The sequence below is a fragment of the Thermobia domestica genome, chromosome 15 (assembly GCF_964235325.1).
Source record: "Thermobia domestica chromosome 15, izTheDome1.hap1.1, whole genome shotgun sequence".
NCBI classification, from domain to species: domain Eukaryota; kingdom Metazoa; phylum Arthropoda; class Insecta; order Zygentoma; family Lepismatidae; genus Thermobia; species Thermobia domestica.
Window position 1 is genome coordinate 81,392,302 of NC_137468.1, and position 21,718 is coordinate 81,414,019.

At 35.4% G+C, this 21,718-nt stretch overlaps 1 protein-coding gene across 1 annotated transcript in view; it reads right to left on the reverse strand.

Moving 5' to 3' along the window:
- Positions 1-21,718, reverse strand: part of LOC145671109 (uncharacterized) — a 233,464-nt gene that overhangs the window by 137,092 nt on the left and 74,654 nt on the right. The window contains exon 3 of the mRNA XM_081739892.1: positions 21,073-21,201. Coding sequence (XP_081596018.1) covers positions 21,073-21,201 — 129 coding nt within the window. The remainder of the gene's footprint in view (positions 1-21,072; positions 21,202-21,718) is intronic.

Consider the following 21,718-nt stretch of genomic DNA (forward strand, 5'->3'; position numbering starts at 1 on the left):
CATTTCATTTCTATTTTAAAAAACTCGGTCATTAGAAGATATGTCTTCTCTGTGGCATCATTACATAAATATTAAGAGATCTTTAAAATCAAATTGTGTATGAGGCGGCACGAGTTGAAGCTGTCTCGTCTCGAAAATGCAACATGAAAATAATGAATCGTCTCGAAAAGTTTATGAGTTTTTTTTTTTTTTTTTTTTTTTTTTTTTTTTTTTAACTGGAAGAGCTTTGTCTCGCCTCGACTCATTTTCTTTCGTAAGCAACCCTATCTGTAGGATCTTGAATATGTCACAGTAGAACCAATCTCTGTAGGGGTCGCAAACACTACAAGAGTTTTTTTTTTTTTAGACAGCTGTTCGAGTTTCTTTTCTCACTTTTATTTTCAAATGAACTTGAAACTGGGTAACCGTGCAAGCAAAACACAAAAATATCCATTTCATTTTTATTTATTATGGATGAAAATATCGAAAACCTCTTCTTGACGAAAACCATAATGTCCCTATCAATGAATACAGTACAAAATCTGCTCTAAAATTTGAGCTAAAAGTTTGTTCAGACGCCACAGTTGACCCAGTCTCACTAAAGTTTATCGAAATTTCGTTCCCGGTTTACTGAGAGCCTGTAGCTTAATAATCTGCGACCGGCAGATGTATGACATAGAAGCCGGCTTTTACGATTACAGTCAGGACAGAGAGAGAACAAATAGAGCCAAAGAGAGGGGAGAGAACGAGGTAGACGGAACAAGTGTAGAAAGTTAGTCATGAATCTATGAGTCATAAATATGCAAAATCAGCGACTTCGTCTTCTTTGCTTTCTATGAATGCTATATTTTTCTGTCTTCTTCTTGCTCTCACTATGCTGTTTACTTGAGAATACGAGCAGCAAACTATGATGTCAGAGAAAACATAATTGGAAATGACTTGTACAGGTTATGAAAATGTAGCTGTATAACGGGTTTAATTCTGTTGCTAGGCCACTTTCATATCTCCGGAGAAGTCAAAAGCGGAATCTTGAAATAGATTGGGTAGTTGAAGTTCAGTGAATGATGGACTAAAATTTTAAATATCCGTTTCCTCTTTTCCTTGCCGTTAATGGATGCCATATAAGCCTAGGATTAAAGAAAAGACGTTATACCCTATTAAATCAATTTGAGTTCCCTCGTGGCAATATGGTTATCGTGTGCATCTCCGATATAGGAAACTAGGTTCCATTTCCGATAGGAAATCATGTGATTCGAATTATAGGTTGAGCTGTGAGCTCACTTTCCATAAAGACCCAATTCTGAAAAGGGATATTAAATTCCTAACCACTTAATCTGTAGGGCTCTAGAAACATCGATCTGTAGAAACTGTATATCTCGGTCTATACGGCCTCGCTGTACAATCTAAATTAATATTTGAATACACACACACACACACACCTTTAGAGCATTAATTTCCAGACAAAGGGGACTCAAAAGGCAAGAAGGGGGAGAAGACAATTAAAGGATGAACAGTATAGGCAAAAAGAATGATAAATAGTAGACTAAATTCGTTCCTGAAATAAAATCCCAGAACAATGTGGAGTATTACATTAGACCAATTAGAAGGGTCAGGGTTTATAAAGGAGGTGTAAGATTACAGAGATTGAGAAATCATCCTTCAGAGTTTTATACGATTATGTAAGTACATAAATGACATTTCATTTTATTTTCTAATAATAAACTAATTATATTTTATTTGTACACTCCGCATTAAAAAATTGCGACAGCTAACGCCTTGCAGTTATGCCACCAAATATACACCTTCTTATTCCATAATCGTGTCAGGTAAAAAGACCCTCTCTCTGTCCTCCTTTCTTCTTTCCTATACTAAAATTAGCTAACAACATGAGCGCAATTCTTATTTCAAACTACACATGTATTAGTTTCGATAAAATGAAATAATAAAACCGAGACGAAACAAGACTCATAGGTTGATGTAGGGACAAACTGAAACACACACAATGAAAAATTGAAACCAATCGATGTCTATTACACAGATATTAATAAATGAGGCAGAGAGAGAGAGAGAAGAGAGAGAGGAGGAGAGAAGAAGAAAAAGAAAAGGGAGAACAGATAAAACTGTTGAATTCAAACGTAGTAAGAAAAGAGCCTAACATTATACAGTTCCGTTTCCAGAAATCCAACAGTAATATAGAAATAACGTTTGTTTTCACATATTTTTTTTCAGAACTATTCGAATATATAGAGGATGCTTTAAACATTCATTATGTCACTTTCATAATGGATAGCATACTCAATTTCAAGTAGATGTAGATCTCCGAGACACATCTGGGATACTGTCAAAAGTTTAACACACGTGCTTTGTTTCCGCGTGGTTCGATTGCAAATTCAGTAGTGTTCAGTGGACGTACTGTTCCAAAATACATTCTAATATACCCAGTAGATAGCGTTGGTCATATCCTCCATTTCAGACTACTAATGCAAACAAAACAAAATGCAAAAAAAAAAAAAGAAAAGAAAAAAGAAAGAAAGAAAAGAAAAAGAAACGAAACAAAAATAAAAGAGAAAGAAAGAAAGATGAAATTGAAGAGTTTTATTTTACTGCTAATTTTTTTATCAGAAATATCCTATATTAAAAGTTCAAACTATAGTAACGAAAAGTTACAAATGTTGGAAAGGAAAAGTTTATATTCCTCATAGATGTAGCATGTTTCATATTTCAACGTGAAAAAAAAAACACATTTAATTATAGGATGGGAACAAAGTTTGTGTCGATTTAGTATAAATAAAATTTTGTTTTTAAATAACCAAAGAGTTACCATTTTCTAGTCTTTTCCGAAGATTTATCTCTTCCGAACATCCAGCATTGATTTAATCTCTTTCGGATATAACGTAATTTGCACAGATAGAATGAACACGCTAAGAGCTCAAACGGATGATCGTGTCAGTCGGATGATGTTGGTTAGATTATAGACCACAACTGGGTCGAGGATTCAAATCCGTAGTGACCCGGTAATTCGACTGAGACTCGGTAACCCAGAGGATAAAAAAGAGATTTTACTTATTCCCTTGCTTTTAAACAGTATGTTTTTGATGCGGAGTGTACCACCATTAAATAGTTTTAAGATTTCAAACGTACGTATATACTCAAAACCATTTTTATATTACATGTATACAGAGCACTCGGAAATAACACCGATAAATTTTAGAACATACTTTCTTAAACATTAAAAAAATAGACCGATAAGGATGCATAAATGCATTACATCTGAGCTATAGCCGGGCGAGAATTGGTGGGAAAGATATAAAAAGTCAAATTCAAAGGGGTTAAAGTTCGTTAGAAGGACACAGTTAATATTTTCAGCCGTAAGCTCAATTAATATGTCAGTGGATATGAAATGTGTTTACAGTTTCTATTGTGTCATTTCTTGTCTACAGATGATTTTATGAATTTCCTCTTATGCTACCAGGATAACTCTATCTCCGGCTATCTTTTTGAATGTAGGACATGTTTACCAGTTATAATTTTGTATTTAAAATATTTATTTAAAAACAACAAAACAATTTTTAATTTTAAAATAATTTTGTTAAAAAAAACCAAAAGCAAAAAATAAACAAATACTGTTTTATAAATAAAAAATGTAAAAGTGAAAGAGGGTTTATATAAGCTTTTAAAAGAGACATTGAAAAGGTTTTGTGGAAGGGAGAGTAAGGCAGGACGAAACAGTTAAATATGCTCCCATCGTCTATTACTACCTGCACCTATCTTTTCCTCGTTTGAGTCTTTTTTTTTTCGAATTTCTTAACGTAAAGATTTCTTAGTTCCTCGTTTTTCAACTTTTAAGTATTCAACAGCTTGTTGCCTACTTTTCTTCTGTCTACATTTTCCAGCTCAATATCTACTTCGGAGAGCATAAGGTTATGATCAGAGAAAATGTCAGCCCCAAGAAGGGTCTTCGCGTCCTTCAAGCTATTCCGATACCTCTCCTGAATCTGATACCTTTCCATGTAGGGTCTATATTTTCTTCTCTTGTGATAATTGTACCACGTGTTCCAAATTAACAGAGAATTCTGTCTACAGAATTAACCAGTCACCCTCCCCTTTCATTTCTTTTGCCTAAACCATATTTGCTTGCGGCACTATCTTCCTGTTTTTCTCCCACAACTGCATTCAAAATCCCCCATTACAATTACACATGCACTCTTCTTCTCGCTGTCTATAATTTCTTCTATTTTCTCATAATTTTCCTCGACTTCTTCAATTGTATGCGTAGTCGTCCGTGCCTATGTCTGTATCACTACTAGATCCTTTTTTCCCTTTAAGTCTTAACATAATAACTCTATCATCAACAAATTGTACTTTCGATACCATCCTCACCGTCAAACAGGGTCACGATAACACCACTTGTTATTGTACCGTTTGGTGCACTACTGGCTCATCGTTCTAATAAGTCTGCCGCCGTTCATATATTACGTGAGACAGAAGTTTGTGCGGATTTATATTGAACACACCTTAGCTTCCCATCTAACTTCACACAAACTCCTATCAAATGTAGATTATTTTATCTCATTTCCTCTTTAAGACTTTCTAATTTCTCTCTCTATAACATGGTGCGTACGTTCCATGTCCTTATCCTAAACTTTTTGCTCTTGCATATTTTCCTTCCCCTATCTATCCTTCGCACAACGTTATTTTCTCGTCCAATAGTCCTTCCCAAGCCACCTCTCTCCCGGAAATTAGAATGGGGGGATATTTTACCTCCGGAACCATATTTTGACCTCAGAAAGACAATTGTACATATGTTCTCTTTCTGCTGTCAGCAAACTAGGGAGAAATAAGAGTAGTGGTTTCCCGTTGCCTTCCACCCCGAGTACCCCAACGCCTGGAACTAATGTTCAAGCTGCCGTACCAATCACTATGATTTCCACCAGCTTGGCTACTGGAGAACTACTGCCTTCTCTCAGGACCCTCTTCGTCTAGCTTCTTCATTTAGACCAATTCGGCAAGTTTGGCCTTTCTGGTAGTGAACTACCGCCGACATAGCTCTAAATTTCACTGTAGTATGCAATCCTCCCCACCCAACACATAAATGTCATCGTAAAGTGGTCCAATATAACTTATACACACTAAAACTATACTGTATATTGACAATCAAATGTATTTAAATTGAATATTAGAGACATTAGAATGAAACATGGTATACTGTTTAAGATCATTGTTACTTCATAGTTAATGTTAAACAATCAACAATTAGGGATGCATTCGAGTCGAGTCGAGTCGAGATTTAAGCCTGTCTCGACTCGTCTCGAGAAAATGTTGTCTCGACTCGTGTCTCGACTCGAAAATATGTTTCTGTCTCGACTCGTGTCTCGACTCGACAGTCTCTGTCTCGACTCGACTCGAATTCGAGTCGAGACAAAATGTACGAGTTAAAATATACGCACACATCGGCCAGACCATCATGACAACCTACCTAATTGTCAGTATGTCGACTTTTGGCATGGATAAAAACGGCGACACGTCTTGGCATACACGCAATGATCCTTGATAGGTCGCTGGAGAGAGCTGGCACCACATGTGCTCACTCAGGTCACCTAATTCCCGTAAATTCCGGGAAGGGGGGCGATGTGTTCTGACGTCACGTTCAATCACATCCCACAAGGGACATCACTCAAATGTCCGGCTCCAATTTCAATGAAACTTTTTTTGCTGATAGAAGGCATGTATGCATCATTACTTGTGATGACAAATTTTTGCCATGGTGCATGTTTTCTATTTTTTTTAAATAACTTTTAAGAGTTGTGATGTGGTTATTAGAGATTACTACAGAAGTCCCTTACTACCCTTTGTAAACGGAGCGTTAATGAAGAAAAGTGAAGAAAAACCATGTGGATACATATAAGTCCTGGGGGGAAGTCGTATGGTAGATATGACCTTGATGGCAGCCATCTTGAAATCCGCCATTTTGAATTAAGGTCAAGTTTTCAAAATGGGAATAGGGTAATATGATACATAATTTCGGGCTAGAATTTAATTAGAAAAATAATGGTGAGGTTAGTTTTAAGATACACCCATTTGGGGGAAAATTACAGGCATATTAATTGTTTTTACTTACTGTGTGCGTAAGTCCCTTCTTACTTTCGTCTCAAGACCTGTAAATCGATCGCAACGGCAGAGCCCGGTTTCGCACTAGTGTTTAGAAATCTTTAAACTCACTTGAGGCAATATTTGTGGATTATTGTATTGTATTTTGCCTTTAATTAAATTTGAACCCACTTCATGATCTTGTGTAAAGTATCACTAAAAGAGAATTTCTGTTTTTATGGAGAACGTAAGCATAGCAATTATAAAAGGTGAGTAAGGTGCGTATGTATTTATAAGAAAGTTTATTTTACGAGTCTTTTGTGGTTCCGCCAACCTATTCTTTAGTGTTTTTTCTTTTTCAAAATACTCATATCTCATAAATAAAAGAGCTATTAAAAATCTCTTACCACTATTTTTTAATACTTATAAAATTTTATTTATTGTAAAAGCACTGGCGAGATATTTCTTATCGCTCACTAAAATTATCGTGGAGCTCCTTCGTGGCTAACGGTTAGCATACTTGCCTTTGGCGTGGGAAACCTGGGCTTGATTCCCGGTGGGAGTTCATGTGGTTCGGATTCCACGTTAATCAGTAGGTCCACGTCTCACATAGCCTCGCTGCTGAACGGGACGTTAAACTCAGAATCAATTCAACTCAAAATTATGGTTTTGACTTTATTATGATGTCATTAGTTTAAACGCCCAACTGCCCAGTAATTATAAACATTGACTACATTATAAAATTGTAATTTGTGACGACTAAAATATCAGAAATTAAAGATTATTCTTTGGGTTTTGGAACATTTTGAAAAACGTGAAAAACTGGTACTGCACCGATACAACACCTTTTGGATTTGTCATCGTCTAAAGTGATACAAACTAAAGAAGAATTACAACTTTATGAAATTGTATTAGGACTTATTATTTAGAAATAAACACCAAATAAGTGTAATAGTTCATATCCGTATCAAATACCAAGTTTTTGATGAATCAACTACACAAAGTAGGATGCAAAAACGCTCATTGCAATTTGTTCCATCCTTCAGTCGAACCAGGAACTGAAACATAAAGAGTGACATTTTCTTTTTAAAGATACTTTGTCCAGCTAAGTATTGTGAAGGTTTGTCAGTAGAAGGAATTGCATTCCATTATACAAGCGCAATTTCACAACTTTATGTACACATTACTAAATATCGAACACCCTTGTTCATATGATTAGCGTACGCGTCTTTGGTGCGGGAGACCTAGGTTCGATTTCCTATGGGAACTCCTGTGATTCTGAACCCACGTTAATTTGTAAGTTCACGTCTCATATAGCCTTGATGCTGAAAGGGACACTAAACTCTAATCTAATACTAAATACACATATTTAAAGAAAAATGATGACGCACCAAGATGACGTGAATTTGGCTATCAAATCCATTTTGTGTTTTCAGTTATTTTCTAGTAGTATTTTTTCTAGGCATCGTTTCAAAAGACAGTGGTGCAAATTTCGTAACTGCGAATTCCTGTTAGAAGCCATGAAATTATCCGATTAGATGCAAAATTTCCCGTCTACTAAAATAGATACCGTAAATTTACAATATCTAACAATAAATAATTTTGAAAGATATCGCTTTCGAGGGAAAAAATGAAGTGAAATCTTTGAGTTTTACGTCCCACAGTTATGCCAGTTAGGCTAAAGGAGCGGAGTGATGATGAGAAATTAGTGAAATCGTGGAATGAAGAAAGTAGGAGGAACGGAAGAACGCCGAGGAAACCCACGCACACGGTGTTTGTCCACCACAAAGTTCACTTGGTGCGAGCTGGGATCGAACCAGGGTCCCCAAGCACCAGAGGTGAACGATCTACCACTGTGCCACCGCGGCCCCGCTTTAGAGGGGCCATGACGTATAGTTGAACTCATTCTTGTAGTATGAAAGGCATTATTTATAATTATGCATGATAGGATCACAAACAAAATTTAAAAATATTATGTGCACTTTCTTTTAACAAACATTATATTGTCTTTTATGGTGTGGAAGGGAATGTTATGTTCGAAAAGTTCTTAACACGATTCTTGTTGCTACACACTGCATGTTCCTAGCCACAGAAAAGATGCAGCGATAGGTAGGCTATTTTTCAATTGCTTTACATTAGCTTGATGTTTCAAGTCTTTTGTGTGTTTCTGAAGTTCACTTTTACCACAAAAGAGCTCAATATTAACATGTCTTACTTAGCTTTGGTTCGATTCTCAACACGGACTGCAACTACCCCTTAAATTGTGCATCCGAAAGGCACTCTTTGTTAAACCTCGCTTATCACCGCGCATCTTAATAATATATATAACTTCACCGCGAAGCAAATGTTGCATTTCTCTCTTTCATCCTAACACAAAACAAAACTAACCACAGCTGTGACACGAAGGAGCTATTTTGAAAAGAAACAAGCTGTGCTTCATAGAGATGTGTACCAAATGATAGAAGTATAAAGCATTGTTTTCTTTCCTGTTTATTGATATCAGTTGGTGTTCTTAATGAGTTTACTCATTAGTTTAGAAAGAGTATATATGGAATTTGGACATATGTTGTACGTATTCTCCTGAGAAATTGATGAGATCAGAAAAATTATAAGGACAGATGGAATAGGTTTAAGCGCATCTACGTGACTTTATCAAATATTTATTCTCCATAATGGTACCACGCGGAAAACTTGGTATGGGCCTACTTTTATCTTTGCCTCCCTCTGTTAGCTGTTTTGTATCATATATATCGGATGGTTTTGATATTTCTTCTGATCATTAAAACAACAATGGTACCTGTGTGCGTGCAGAAATGCAAAAGCACAAGGTAACTTCCTATTTGTTTTGGAAACAACAAACCCATTTCACGTGTGCGAGAGAAATTGAGCACAGCGAGATCGGGTGTTTACTCATGGTCAGTTCGCAGCAGGAGTCCATGGTAAAAGATTTGGCTATCTCGAAAACACTCGCAAAACCTTACAAATACAAAAGACTGCGCTTCAAAGAAAGTTTAGACACAGATGTTTCGATTTTCTTTTAGCATCTTTCTTCAGCAAAAGAGTCGGTTCATTGTATTCGAAAAAGGAAGGGAGAAAGGGTGAATTTATATTTTATGTGGGAGGTAACGTTGTAAGTAGTATAAACAATACATACCGCTTCCGACTCTGTACTGAAGCACTTCCTTTAGCGGTATATCACTAGATCTATCCTGACCCTCATCCCACATCAAGTTGTAAAGTAGAAAGGGACAGAAGTATTCAACATGACTGCGCACTTGAGTTTCAGTTCACAATACGAAAACCAGTGAGCAAGTAAACAGTCTTTTGTAGGATCGTGTTTTACTTCTTGAATTTATTTTTGAACATTTCTGTGAATTCAACAACAGAACGCAGTAGAAATACGGACTAGTTTTTACTCCAACCATTACTTTCGCTCCAACCCAGGGATGCCACATTTATGATTTCGTACTAGATTTAGTGGTTTTACTACTGAACTAGTGATCTAGTACGTACTTTGGGTAAATAGGCACATTCTAGTGATTTTTTTGCAATTTTTTTCTGATGCAGGCAAATGAGAAGGAAATGGTTCTTAAAATAAAAGGAAGAAGTATATTGCAGTTCAAAACAAATGTAGAAACCTTAAATTCTTTTTTCTTTTCCCTCTGACTGAATGAAACCCCTGCTGTGTAATGACCTTAGGTAAACAACGGCTATCTTTGGTCCACTACCTCCTTTTGTTAGCCGACATGATATGGGTTACTTTTTTTTCTGGGAGAAAGTGAAGAAATAATTATCCAGTACATTTACGTTTTGTCAGGCACACAGGCGCAGTCTGTACTTCTTTCCTAACGAATTTTAGCAACATAACATAAATGAAACATTTGTACCAGAAAATAGAGGCAGTACAAACGGAAATTTTCATCTGTGACACATTTGATGAGAAATATAGTTAGATGTCACGTGCAAGCACTCTAAACATGTCCTATCCTGTAATTCTATTCGTATGTTTATGTAGGTGAGACTGAGAAATCAAGAAACAATAATAACTGGTTTTCTTCCAGGGGAAAAATCTAAATGTGAAGGGATGTTACACTGGGACTTTAATTGCGTCCTTTGTACAAGATTAACAAGTAATAGCAATTTTTTAATTTATTTTAGTTCTTGGGAGAGGAAGATGGAAGCGAACCCTCGTAACGACCTCTGCAAGGAAACATGAATACTATCCGCCACTGTTTGTTACATTACACAAAATAGTTATATATATATATATATATATATATATATATATATATATATATATATATATATATATATTGAGTTTTAGTTAGGGTTTTCATTCTGCAGGAGAGGGGGGGGATAGTAATACCTGACGAACATTTTCTATTCTCAGAGTGTTGCAATGATAGCATTTCCACCATTATAACTTGGCGAAGCTAGTTGCATTATATGTAAGGATTAAGTTAGCCTAAAAAGCTTAAATTTCTATGGCTGTTTTACTCTGTACCCATGTTTCTCATTTTCGGTCTACGGGACTCTGTGTCCGGAAATTTTCGATGGCTTCCAAGTCGGAAAATAAGTGTATCAAAGGCATATATATTATATCTATGGTTATATGAGGCATGGATCTACAGTTTAAAGTGGGATACCGGTAACAACTTCATGAGCTTCCACCGTAAATCGAACCAGACTCTCCCGCGATCAAGGCGTATGTGTTAACCATACAGCCACGAGGAAATTCACACAAGCACACACACATATATATTGTTGAGTTGATTTTGACTTTACTGTCTCTTTCAGCAGCGAGGATATATGAAATGTAGACCTACTGATTAACGTGGAATCCGAACTACATGAGCTCGCGCCGGGAATTGAGTCTTCCACGGAAAAGACGCATACACTAGCCGCGGAGTTCACACACACACACAGAATCAGAGTCCTCACACACCAAGGGTGAGAGCTGTGCCACTGAGTCACAGCGGCCACGGGGCTAGGTCGAGTCCACTTTACGTTCATAGTTTCTTAGTACATAAATGTTACGATTATGAAATAGATTTTCCTTAATGAGCTGCATAAAAACAAAAGCTTTCGAAATGCATTAAACAATTAGCTCGATTTGAGTGTGAACTTAAAGTTATATCAGAGTGTAAATACGGATACGCACCAAAGCTCGAAAACTTAATACATTATTTCTCCTATATAGTCAGCATGTATCAAGCAATCGTTCAGCTTTCATTTGAGAGGATGGAAATCGAAGGCCCCTGAACAACTATGTTACTAATGTGCGGAATGTATTTATCTTACAGTGAACTGCTTTGATGCCAAGTGGCCTAACTCCAAAATTGAAATTTTCCAGGAGTGAAAGTTGAAGTTCAATATCTCATGAACAATCCATATTTCTTTTATGTTGGGAACCAAAACCATAACTACTGTATGTAGTTCATTGTTTTATAACTTAGTGTTTACTAAAATCCTTTAAAAAAATACCTATTCATAGAAGTGAATGGTACTTATCTGTACTAGTTCTTGGCATCCAAGCAGTCCATTTATTGTAATACAAGCTTAATATACCCATTCTTCGCATGGGGGCTGTATTTGGAAGTCAACACCTGTGGAAGTATCACCATTCATTTCAGTGACCGCGAAAACTATGGATTTGACACTAGTATCAATCAATATGGGCTATTTATACATGTCTCTCACCCGCTGTCACCCGGCCCGCATACAGTAGTAGCTGAATTTGTAAGTCATCGCTGATGGAAGTGTCACCATTGATCTCAGCGACCGTGAAAACTATGGATTTGACACTAATGTCGATCAATTTGGATTACTTTTACTACATGTCTCGCTAAACGCCCCCTGAGACCCCCTGGCTCCAATTTTGACAAAAACGCTTCGCCTTAGACTGGGACCTGGACCAAAATTTGGTAACTCTCGGTCAACTTGTCTGGTCCCCAGGTCGGTCCCAGTAAACGTTCCCCCCGAGACCCCCCTGGTTCGAAATTTAAAAAAAGAACGCTTCGTCTTGATCTGGGGCCTGGACTAAGGTACCCGTGACCAAATTTTGGGAACTCTCGGTCCACTCGTCTGGTCCCCAGGTCGCACAGACAGACAGACAAACACACAAAGAAACTCTTTATTTTATTTATATTAGATAAGATATACTATGTAAAATAGTCTCGTATCATAATATGTGATGTACAACAAATGTTACATTATATATTATCCGTAGCTCGTGATATGCTGCAACATATTAAAGCCTCAGAATAGTTGGGCAAGCGAATAATCCAGAAGTTACGTAACCCTATTGCGTTCATGGGAACGAAAACACAATAATTATAACTATGCTAAATTACTATAGACTACCAACTGCTCATTCAGAGAATTTATGAAGTTCACTTTATCGCAATAGTTTTATACAAACTAGATTTAGACTACGGATAATAGTTTTATACAAACTAGATAATCAATTATTATTATTATTATCATTATATTTGCAGTACAACCAAATACAACGACATTAACTATTAGTTCTAATTAACCGAATTGAGCTGAAAATTAAATCTTGATCTTTAAAGATTAACTATTAATTTTATGCGTTCTGTACCTTTCTGAAGGAATAAAAGCTGGAATTGGTTTCAAGGCTGTTTCTGAGTGAATACTTTCTTCAAAATAATATTAAAAATTATAGAAAGATTTTCGAGACATTCGAGTCGAGTCGAGATTTTTAAGAGCCGTCTCGACTCGACTCGTGTCTCGACTCGAAAATTCGAGTCGAGAAATACGTTTGTCTCGACTCGTCTCGAATTTTACAAAGTGTGTCTCGACTCGAATTCGAGTCGAGTCGAGTCGAGATTCGAGACATGTCTCGACTCGAGCGCATCCCTATCAACAATCAAACAGTTGCTAAGAATTAAGTTTCTCTTATTCGTGTGACAAAACGTAGTGTGTTCAGGTAAGTTCGGTTTCTGTATTTCCCCACTTTTTTTTTCTAGTTGCGTTGAGGCCAAAAACGTTGCTAGGAATGAGACACCAAGAAGCTGTATACAAGAACTAGCATGAATGTTTATCAATATGCTAGTTTGTAACTTGGCTGTTAAGATTACTTAGAGGCAACGGAGGGAAGGGGAACAGCGCCCTGGAATAAAACCCTCTATGAAAAGGAAACTTCGACGGTTGTTTACCTTAATGGTATCTTCTTCAGGTTCCTTTCCCCTTTGTAATTTGTAGGCCATGGGCGCTGAGGGCCTTTATACAATTAATTGGCATCTTCTCAGGCCCGGTAAATTCCCGAAAGATGCCTGGATAGTTATTAAATGTAACAAATTTATAAGTTGTTCCTTAAACAAACAGTTATCTTCACATTTTAAAATTTAAAAAAGTTTATTGAACAAAATACTAAATTATTATTATTGCTTGTAATGCTGTGCATTGTAGAAGCGAGTAGCAACCCTCCCACTTAATTAATTTTAACCTCAAACTAAAGTTGCCAACCTCAGAGAACAAAATTATCGATTTTCGTCTTCAAAATTATTGTATATTACAAAAAGATGTCGTATATTCGTTATGCACGTGATAATTGTAGAAATAAGAAAAAATACTACTAGTAATAGCAATAATATATAAGAAACATTTAGTAATCACTTACAGTATAAATGAGGTATATTATGATTCCTTTTTATTATTTTTCTTGCTTCCTTAAATGCCGAATTAGAATTTTGTGTAAGTTGAACAAGTTGAAACTCCTGCTAATTTAAGATTCAAGAGACAAAATTGCCAAACTGTTCAAACATTGTTGCTGAATTGATAACCTCAACTGAAGTTTGATCAGATTTAACTTGGAAAAACTCTTTTTTCCAGATGCCACAGTCACTGGGATTGTAATATATATATATATATATATATATATATATATATATATATATATATGAGAGAGAGAGAGTTGTATATTACAATGTATTCCTGTGTATATTTGACAATCAGGAGTAAATTACAGTCTAGTTTGAAGCAATCGGTTTAATCGGCTTAAATACGGCCCTGCTTATAAAGTCCGTATACATATAGCAGTCCGTCCGTTATTTTAAATGGAAACGAATTTGTTCTCTGCCATATATAGCTAGAGCAATTTCTCGACTGAGATCGTTAATGGAATCAATCCATTAACATTTTCATGGGTAAGGGTGTTTTTAATGGGGGCTATCCACCATTAAAAGAAAGGTATATAATTATAGAATGCTAGAAGTTACAAATCGCACCGTTAGATAATAGCAAAGATCCTTCAGTGGTTGACATCTATCGGAGAAAAATTGAAACTTTTAAGTTTCTTTACCGTCTTTAACAGATTTTATTTTTTAATATTTTCGTACGAGAAATCATTCCCTAAACCTGATCGTTACTGATTCCAAAAACAGTGTTTATAAACATTGAGAAAACTGGTTACTTTACAAGCTTGTTGTAGTTCCTCAGATATTAACTTTATTTCAATAAAGTACTAATAGTCAACCTTTTTTATTAATCAAGTGTTTCCAAAACAACTCAATCACAATCTTACACGTATAATTATGAAGTTCTTTTATTAACTGTATTTAGAAACGACTATGCGCGGCAGTTGAATTGATATTTGACCTTGAGTGCTACTCTCACATGGACCAATCTGGTCGTAACGACGTTGCCAATTCAGTAATGTGGAAATCTTATTCAGCCGATATGTTCTTAGTGAAACGAAAATTCTGTCAGTGTGGCATTATTTTGCACTGAAAGCAAATTTCTTACCAAAAGTCTGGCAATAACGCACCAGGAGCTCATTGGTTTATGTCAAAAGTAAATTCGGGTGCTGTGTAGTATAGAGCTTAGTTCAAGCGTGATAATTTTTAAATATATATATTGGTGAGAAAAACATTGAATGTAATTGAAGGGCCCTCTGCAATAATAAAGTAAGTGAAAGATGAGGCATTGTGTTAAAAAGTTTAACGTGCGAGATGCAGATGAATTGTGTTTTTCTCACAAGAGACGCTTCCTATACGCACTAAAGGCGACGGAAAACGAAAGTAAGTTCCACACGCCTTCTTTAAGTTTTACGACGAATCGAAGTAACTCGACCTACCTTGTTATTGCGGAGGGCCCTTCAATTTATTTATACAAAATTTATTTAAAGTTAACTGCCATCTTCAATATTACAAGTTGTGTTACCCACAAGACTAGACGAACCGAGAAATGAGGTTTTCTCCTCTCGATTCTCGAAAAGATTTTCTTGCTCGTCTTGTCTCGAAATCCTCCTCCTTAGGTTATGTAAATTTACGTTTTTTTATTTTTGTTCTTAATCACATCTAGACGTTATTAGAACTCTTCTGGGTCACGATAGATGCACGAAAGGTGTAAAATAGAAGTAATAATATTTATTATTGCGTATTTTTCATCGTTCATAAATGGATCACTTTATCAATTTGTAGTGTTTCTTATGAATCTAAAACCGTGTGTGAAATTTAAAACTTCGATGAACTAATTTTGATTACATAACTTATAAAACTTCTTGTCCCGTTTCGAATTTTAAAATGTCTTCTAGTCTTGATTTCGAGACGAAAATCGAGACGAGATATTTCTCGTCCCATGACTAACACTAATTACACATTTTAAGTAATTTATAGTAATATACATGTAACTTATAAATATACTCTACATCATCATCATAGGCATTGTTCCATTATTGACAGATCCCTTGGAGCAACTGAGAAACTTCGTATTCACGTACGATTTTTATGCTTTGATATCGTCCATTAATTGTAATCTTCTTCGCACCTTGCCTCTCTTTCCTGCCACCACATCCTCTAGAAGTCCGTCGTGACACAGTTTCTTCTTAGTGAATATCCCAACCAATTTCTCTTCCTCTTCTTAATAATATTTAAAATTGTTCTTTTTTTCCCTTACCATTTCTAACAACCTCTCACTCGTTTTCCGTTTGGCTCAGCTAATTCTCTCCATTCTTCTCCACAACCACATTTCGAAAGCTTTCAGTCGTTTTTCAACATTTTTGCATAATGTCCATGTTTCTGAACCATACAGTACAAGCTCTACAAGTTATACGAAATTTTCGCAGTTCTTACGAAACAAAATTACTAGTTTAATTAGTTCACAGACTTTTAACATTACGTAATTGTAGAGAGTAATCTAGTCTTGTGCACTCCTCATAATAATATAACCCCTCTACATATTCATTTATCAATATACATTTATCATTTCAGCAGTTTTTTTTTTTAGATTTCTAGTGGACAACATCGTAATTGTGGGTTTTCTCGGGGTACTCCTGTTTCCTCCCACAATCTCACTCCATAAATTCTTCCATCAGCATTCACTTCCGTTAATCACCTCTCTCCGTTAGCCTAACGAGCATAACCGTGGGATTTTAAACTGGAAGATTTCATTTAATTCATCTAAATTATGGTATGTACTGTATATATTGGGGAAACGATTCTCTCTCTCTCGAAGTATCAGAACAAAAACGATAACACATAAAATTTTTAATTGAGACATGGAGTTATCATCTATAGAATCAGTAGTATTTCCACCCTTATCTCTCTATTTAAACAGGAAGTGGTAGCTCTTTCATCTCCAGTTTTAACACTGGATCCTCGTAGTTTCAATAATGTGAAACTGAACTGATTTAGCTTTTGCAAAAAGAGAACGTGTAAGCCACTTTAACTCATTAAGATCTGAACTTAAAAAAAAAAAAAAAAAAAGTTTACCTTATTGATGAAGTGTATGAAAGTGTGCCAACCTAGAGTTCAATTAATACAACTTACAAGTTTAGAAGTACTTTTCACAAGTGAAACACGAAAATAATAAAATCAATGCTATTATCCCTAAATCAGGGCCGGATCCAGGATTTTCTGTGGGGGTGCACCAATAACTACCTGTACATTTGAATCATTTTTTTTTTAATGCCTTTAGGTATCTGATGTGTATTAGGAATTGACTTAAACTATTGCTTTTGCAAAACTCCGCTTTCTTTTAAGCCCAAAACGGAAACATGACATGAAATTTTCGGAAGGTATTGCTATTTTCATTGCCAGCTTCCCATTTTAGATAGTGTAAATTCACAAAAAAAGGGGGTGCATCGGTGCACATCGGCGTCATCTTTATTTTTTATCTTATTTATATATACATATTTTTTTCTTTTCAATGAACTGTAATTTTTATTGTTCGAATTTACTGATTTCTTCGTAATGTTTAGTTAAATGTCCTTTTATTTTCTCAAAATGGATTTGCATTATATATATGTACGTATTATAAATGTATTATGTAAATCAAATTTGATTGGGATATATTACAAATCTTTATATTAAAATGCTAGGTTTATATGGTTGTCTCCAATGCTTTGGACAATGAGATCTCGAAAACCCCAAGTGCTAGAAAAGTGCCATTTTCACTGGTGGATTCTAAATTTTTTGTAGATTGTCCAGTTCTAATTAACAAAAATGGCCGTTATTTGTTTATTACATTTTTTAGGAGTACACTGGAAGTGTTGAAATTTAAAAAAGTTAAGGATCATATCCTACAAGTTATACATCTCAACACCACACATTTGTGTACGGGGTTTGTATATCTGTCCGACGTTTGTTTCTTGGCCGAATAACAACGAAAAATGAAAAATAATCACATCTCCAGTCTAAGATGAATCTATAATTAGTCGTGTGTGCAATGCGTTTGCTTATTACTTACTGCATGTAAGGAGAAAAAAAACACTGGTCATACATGTATTAGAAACTCCAACCGGAATTAGGCTCAAATTTTGCAAACGGTGCGAGATATTGAAAAAATAATTGAAAAATCTCTCCTTTATGGTACCTCTTGCCGAGTGTCTTTCTTTCTTTCTTTCTTTTTTTATCAAGAAATCCTTCACTTGTGTCTTTAAAAGGACATGTACAAATGTTGTGAGAAATGACAGAAAGATTCGTGCTCATGTGTGAACGACACGCTGTGTAGAGAGCGCAGGTTCAGCTAGTTATATACCACAAATTTAATGTTTCCACGATGTAAAGAACAGTAAATAGGTTTGAGAAAGAATTCAGTAAAGCCAAACTATTAGAATTCTAGATCGTTTGAAAGGAAACAGAAAGAATAAATTTCCCATATAAGTCAATGAGATTAAAGAAACACAGATGGCGTGGGCATCTATTACCCTTAATAATACATCATTAGTTAGTACGTGGTTTGAAACAGATTCTACTAATAGTAGAAAAGGCGTGCACAGTGCCAGATGTCTCCCAGTGCTAGACAGTACTAGTAGTACTATTCATGTCCGAAAGAAGGCAGACACGTAGTAAAAGGTGCAAATTTACGAGTTGTAACTTGTGTCAGCCCATTGTGAAGGAAGGTGTGTAAAGCTGGATTGTATTTCAATGTAGGTGCTGTGTTTTAAAGTTTTATCTTTTGTGCCAGCCTTATGGATAAGTACGTTAACATTTTATTGCGTCTAGTATGTCTCTTATTGTATAGTGTACCTAAGTATACGAACAAATATTAAATTACGAAACTTGTTAGAACGAAAGACAAGTTTTATATGAGCATATTAGTTTCCTAATAGCGGACAAATAAGGACGTACCCAGTATCGAACAAGCAGCAAATGTGTTTTCCTACGAAAATGTTAATCTGTTGATCTCTTCAGGTATTACCAAAATGGAAAGCAGTGGCGGATCTAGAAGATAAAAACTGGGGGGATAAAGAACCCAGACTATTATATAATGAGTTTACTATAAACGTTCAAAAATATATAAATAATAGCTTAAGTTATTTTTGCCATTGAAAACATTGAGGGCCTAACCCCCTGGTCTTGGCCTAGATCCGCCACTAAGAAAAAGAGAAACTGGTAAGAAGAGGAATTGAAGAAAGCAGCTCAAGCAGTCATAGAAGATAAGTACTAGAGATGCAGCACGTTACTTTGTGGTAGAAAAATTACTGTGCAAAATGCCTGCTAATGAAAGTGAATATTTTAATAATATATCGGGGGACCAGATGACTTTTCACATTGATCAGGTAACTGAATGTATCATTTAGTTAGGGTTGCAATATGTCTGTATTTTGTACGGACTGTTTGTATTTTGGGGTCCGTGTCCGTATCGTACAAAGCATGAAATAGGAAAATGTCCGTATTTGACAGTTTTGGAGCAGCCTAAAAACTTCCGATTCGGGAATCGCTAAAATCTCTGGTGAAGATAATTGTGTTTTCATCATATAACTTATATATTAGTTACTAATAATAAAGTAGGTTATGTTTTTAAAAAAAGTGTCTCATTTTTCCATTCCAGGGTTCTTTTGGTTAGATTTAATATACGTAATTTAATTGCATGATTTCATTATATTTGTTTTAATAAAAAAATATAAAACATGTTAGTTTCCAATAGTATTTTAAGTATTACAGTAAAGAAAATTGTGTTATAACCTAAAAAGGTGATTTTTAGATAAGAAATTTCAAAATATATCCATTTTGTGTTTGGGCACCGTATCTTTGATGAGTCGTCATTTTAAGGCTTGTCCGTATTTTGAATAAAAAAAATATGGCAAGCCTACATATAGTCCAAGACAATAGATGAAAAGTAGGTGTAGTGCATTGTGTGTACGCAATGGACTCATCTTGCATTACATAGTTGTAGGGATTTTTTTTTTTACACGGTATTTGTGCAAGTAGACTTCTTGCTTCTTTGTGTGAAGTAGAAATATTGCCAATTCATAATTCCACCTTTTTCGATGAACCGGGACTATGCTTTCATTTATATTATTACTATTTCTGAAAAGATTACATTAGGTTTATGTTCTTTACTGAACTATATTCAGCAGAGTCTGAAGACTTTTTTTTTTTTTAAGTGAAAATTTGTTTATAGTCATTGAACATCAAGCAAACAAGTATATTTTTTTACGTGACCCGTACTGGAGATCGCCTTTCTGTAGTATGACAATTTGAACTTACACTTCTTTTTCATTTTAAAAATACATATTCCTGGTTTTGTACTTTTTTATGTCCGCTGTTGCAATACGTATCTAACATTAATATGAGTTCATTGCTTTCACGAAAAAACTTTTACTTCGCTGCTTCGAGCAAAAACATAACGGCCCGGTACTGAGCACAATTTCCTTATTAAAAACATTTTGAATCACTAGAAAAACGTTTACATACTGTGTGCCAATAAATACAACATCTTTGTCATTCGCTTTGCTAACAGCCAAACTGTTAGATACGTTGCTTGATTTCAGACGTTGAGAGAGTTAACTTATTTTTGGAAGTTCCCCTTAGCAACTTCATTATTTACAAGCTTTTTACCAACACATCGACAAAAATTTCTTCTGGTTTCTTGACTGCATTTTGAAAACGAGTTTTTCTTCCGTTTTAAAAAAAGAATGTTTAGCTGAGAAAAAAAAAGAAACTTGTTTTTCCTGATTTACGAGTTTTTCTTTTCATATAACAAAAAAAAAAAACCGGAAAGAAAATGTTAGATTTAGAAGGGAAAAGCTGTTCAGTATAAGAAGGAAAAGCACTTTCCAATTTCTTGGTTTGACTTGAAAACGAAGAAACCTCCCTTTTATTCATTCTTTTTTTTTTTTTTTTTTTTTTGCCTCATTCGTTCCCCCTCAAGTTCGTGCTTACATTTTTCACACACAGAAGGAGAGAAACCAAGGAAAGAAAGAAGATAAACAAGTCCCTAACTTGTAGTCTATCTTCTTCCTCGCTGAAAAGAAAACCGAAGTAAAAAAAAAAAAAAAATCACCTCCCTTTTCTCCTAAGACTATATTCTACTCTCTTGTTCCATCCCAGCATCTATATTCCAGTTACAACGTGCAAAAGTCTTTAATTCTTAACAAGATAGTGAATGAATGAGCATCGCCCTTTGACAGAGAAAAGGAGCAAAAATACATGAACCTTTCTCTCGTTCTCAAGATGGCCTCTAAAAAGCACGAATAAAATAAGACCCTACGTAGAAAGGAAAAAGGGTATTGAAGGGCACCCTTGGGATACTTACCAAAAGTACCAATGATTCCAGAAGACAAAACTGAAGATGTGAGCATTGTGTAACGTAGGGGGTCTATATCCCGTGGGAGAGTACAAATAACAACATCCCGTAGCGCAGCATTCTTTTGGCGGTGAACAGCTGAAATACAAAAAAGACAAGAAAAATATTAGAATATTATTGGAAAATAAATATTTTGATTTGTATAAACTTCAAATGTTACTTCATATCTCACTTACACATATTTTAGTACTAGCAAAACACGTTCTTCGCACGGGGTGAATACGTTTCATTTTGGACACAAAGGGCTGAATTTGGATTTAAACGGCATCGGAAGTGACACTATTCGTCTCAGCAACCTCAAAAACTATAGATTTGACACTAATATCGGTCATTTTCGATCATTTTTATATATTTCCCTTTCTTCTCTCACATGATAGGGGCTGAATTTGGATTTAAACGGGATCGGAAGTATCACTGTTCATCACAGCGAACAAAAACTATGATTTCAACATCGATATCGATCATTTTCGATCATTCTTAAAAATTTCCTTCTCCCCAACGTTGCACCGTCAAAGTGAAATGATAAAAAAATATCCCAGTCCCGAACCTTATCTATGTGGCAAATTTGATTGAGATCGGTCGCATGGTTCAAGAA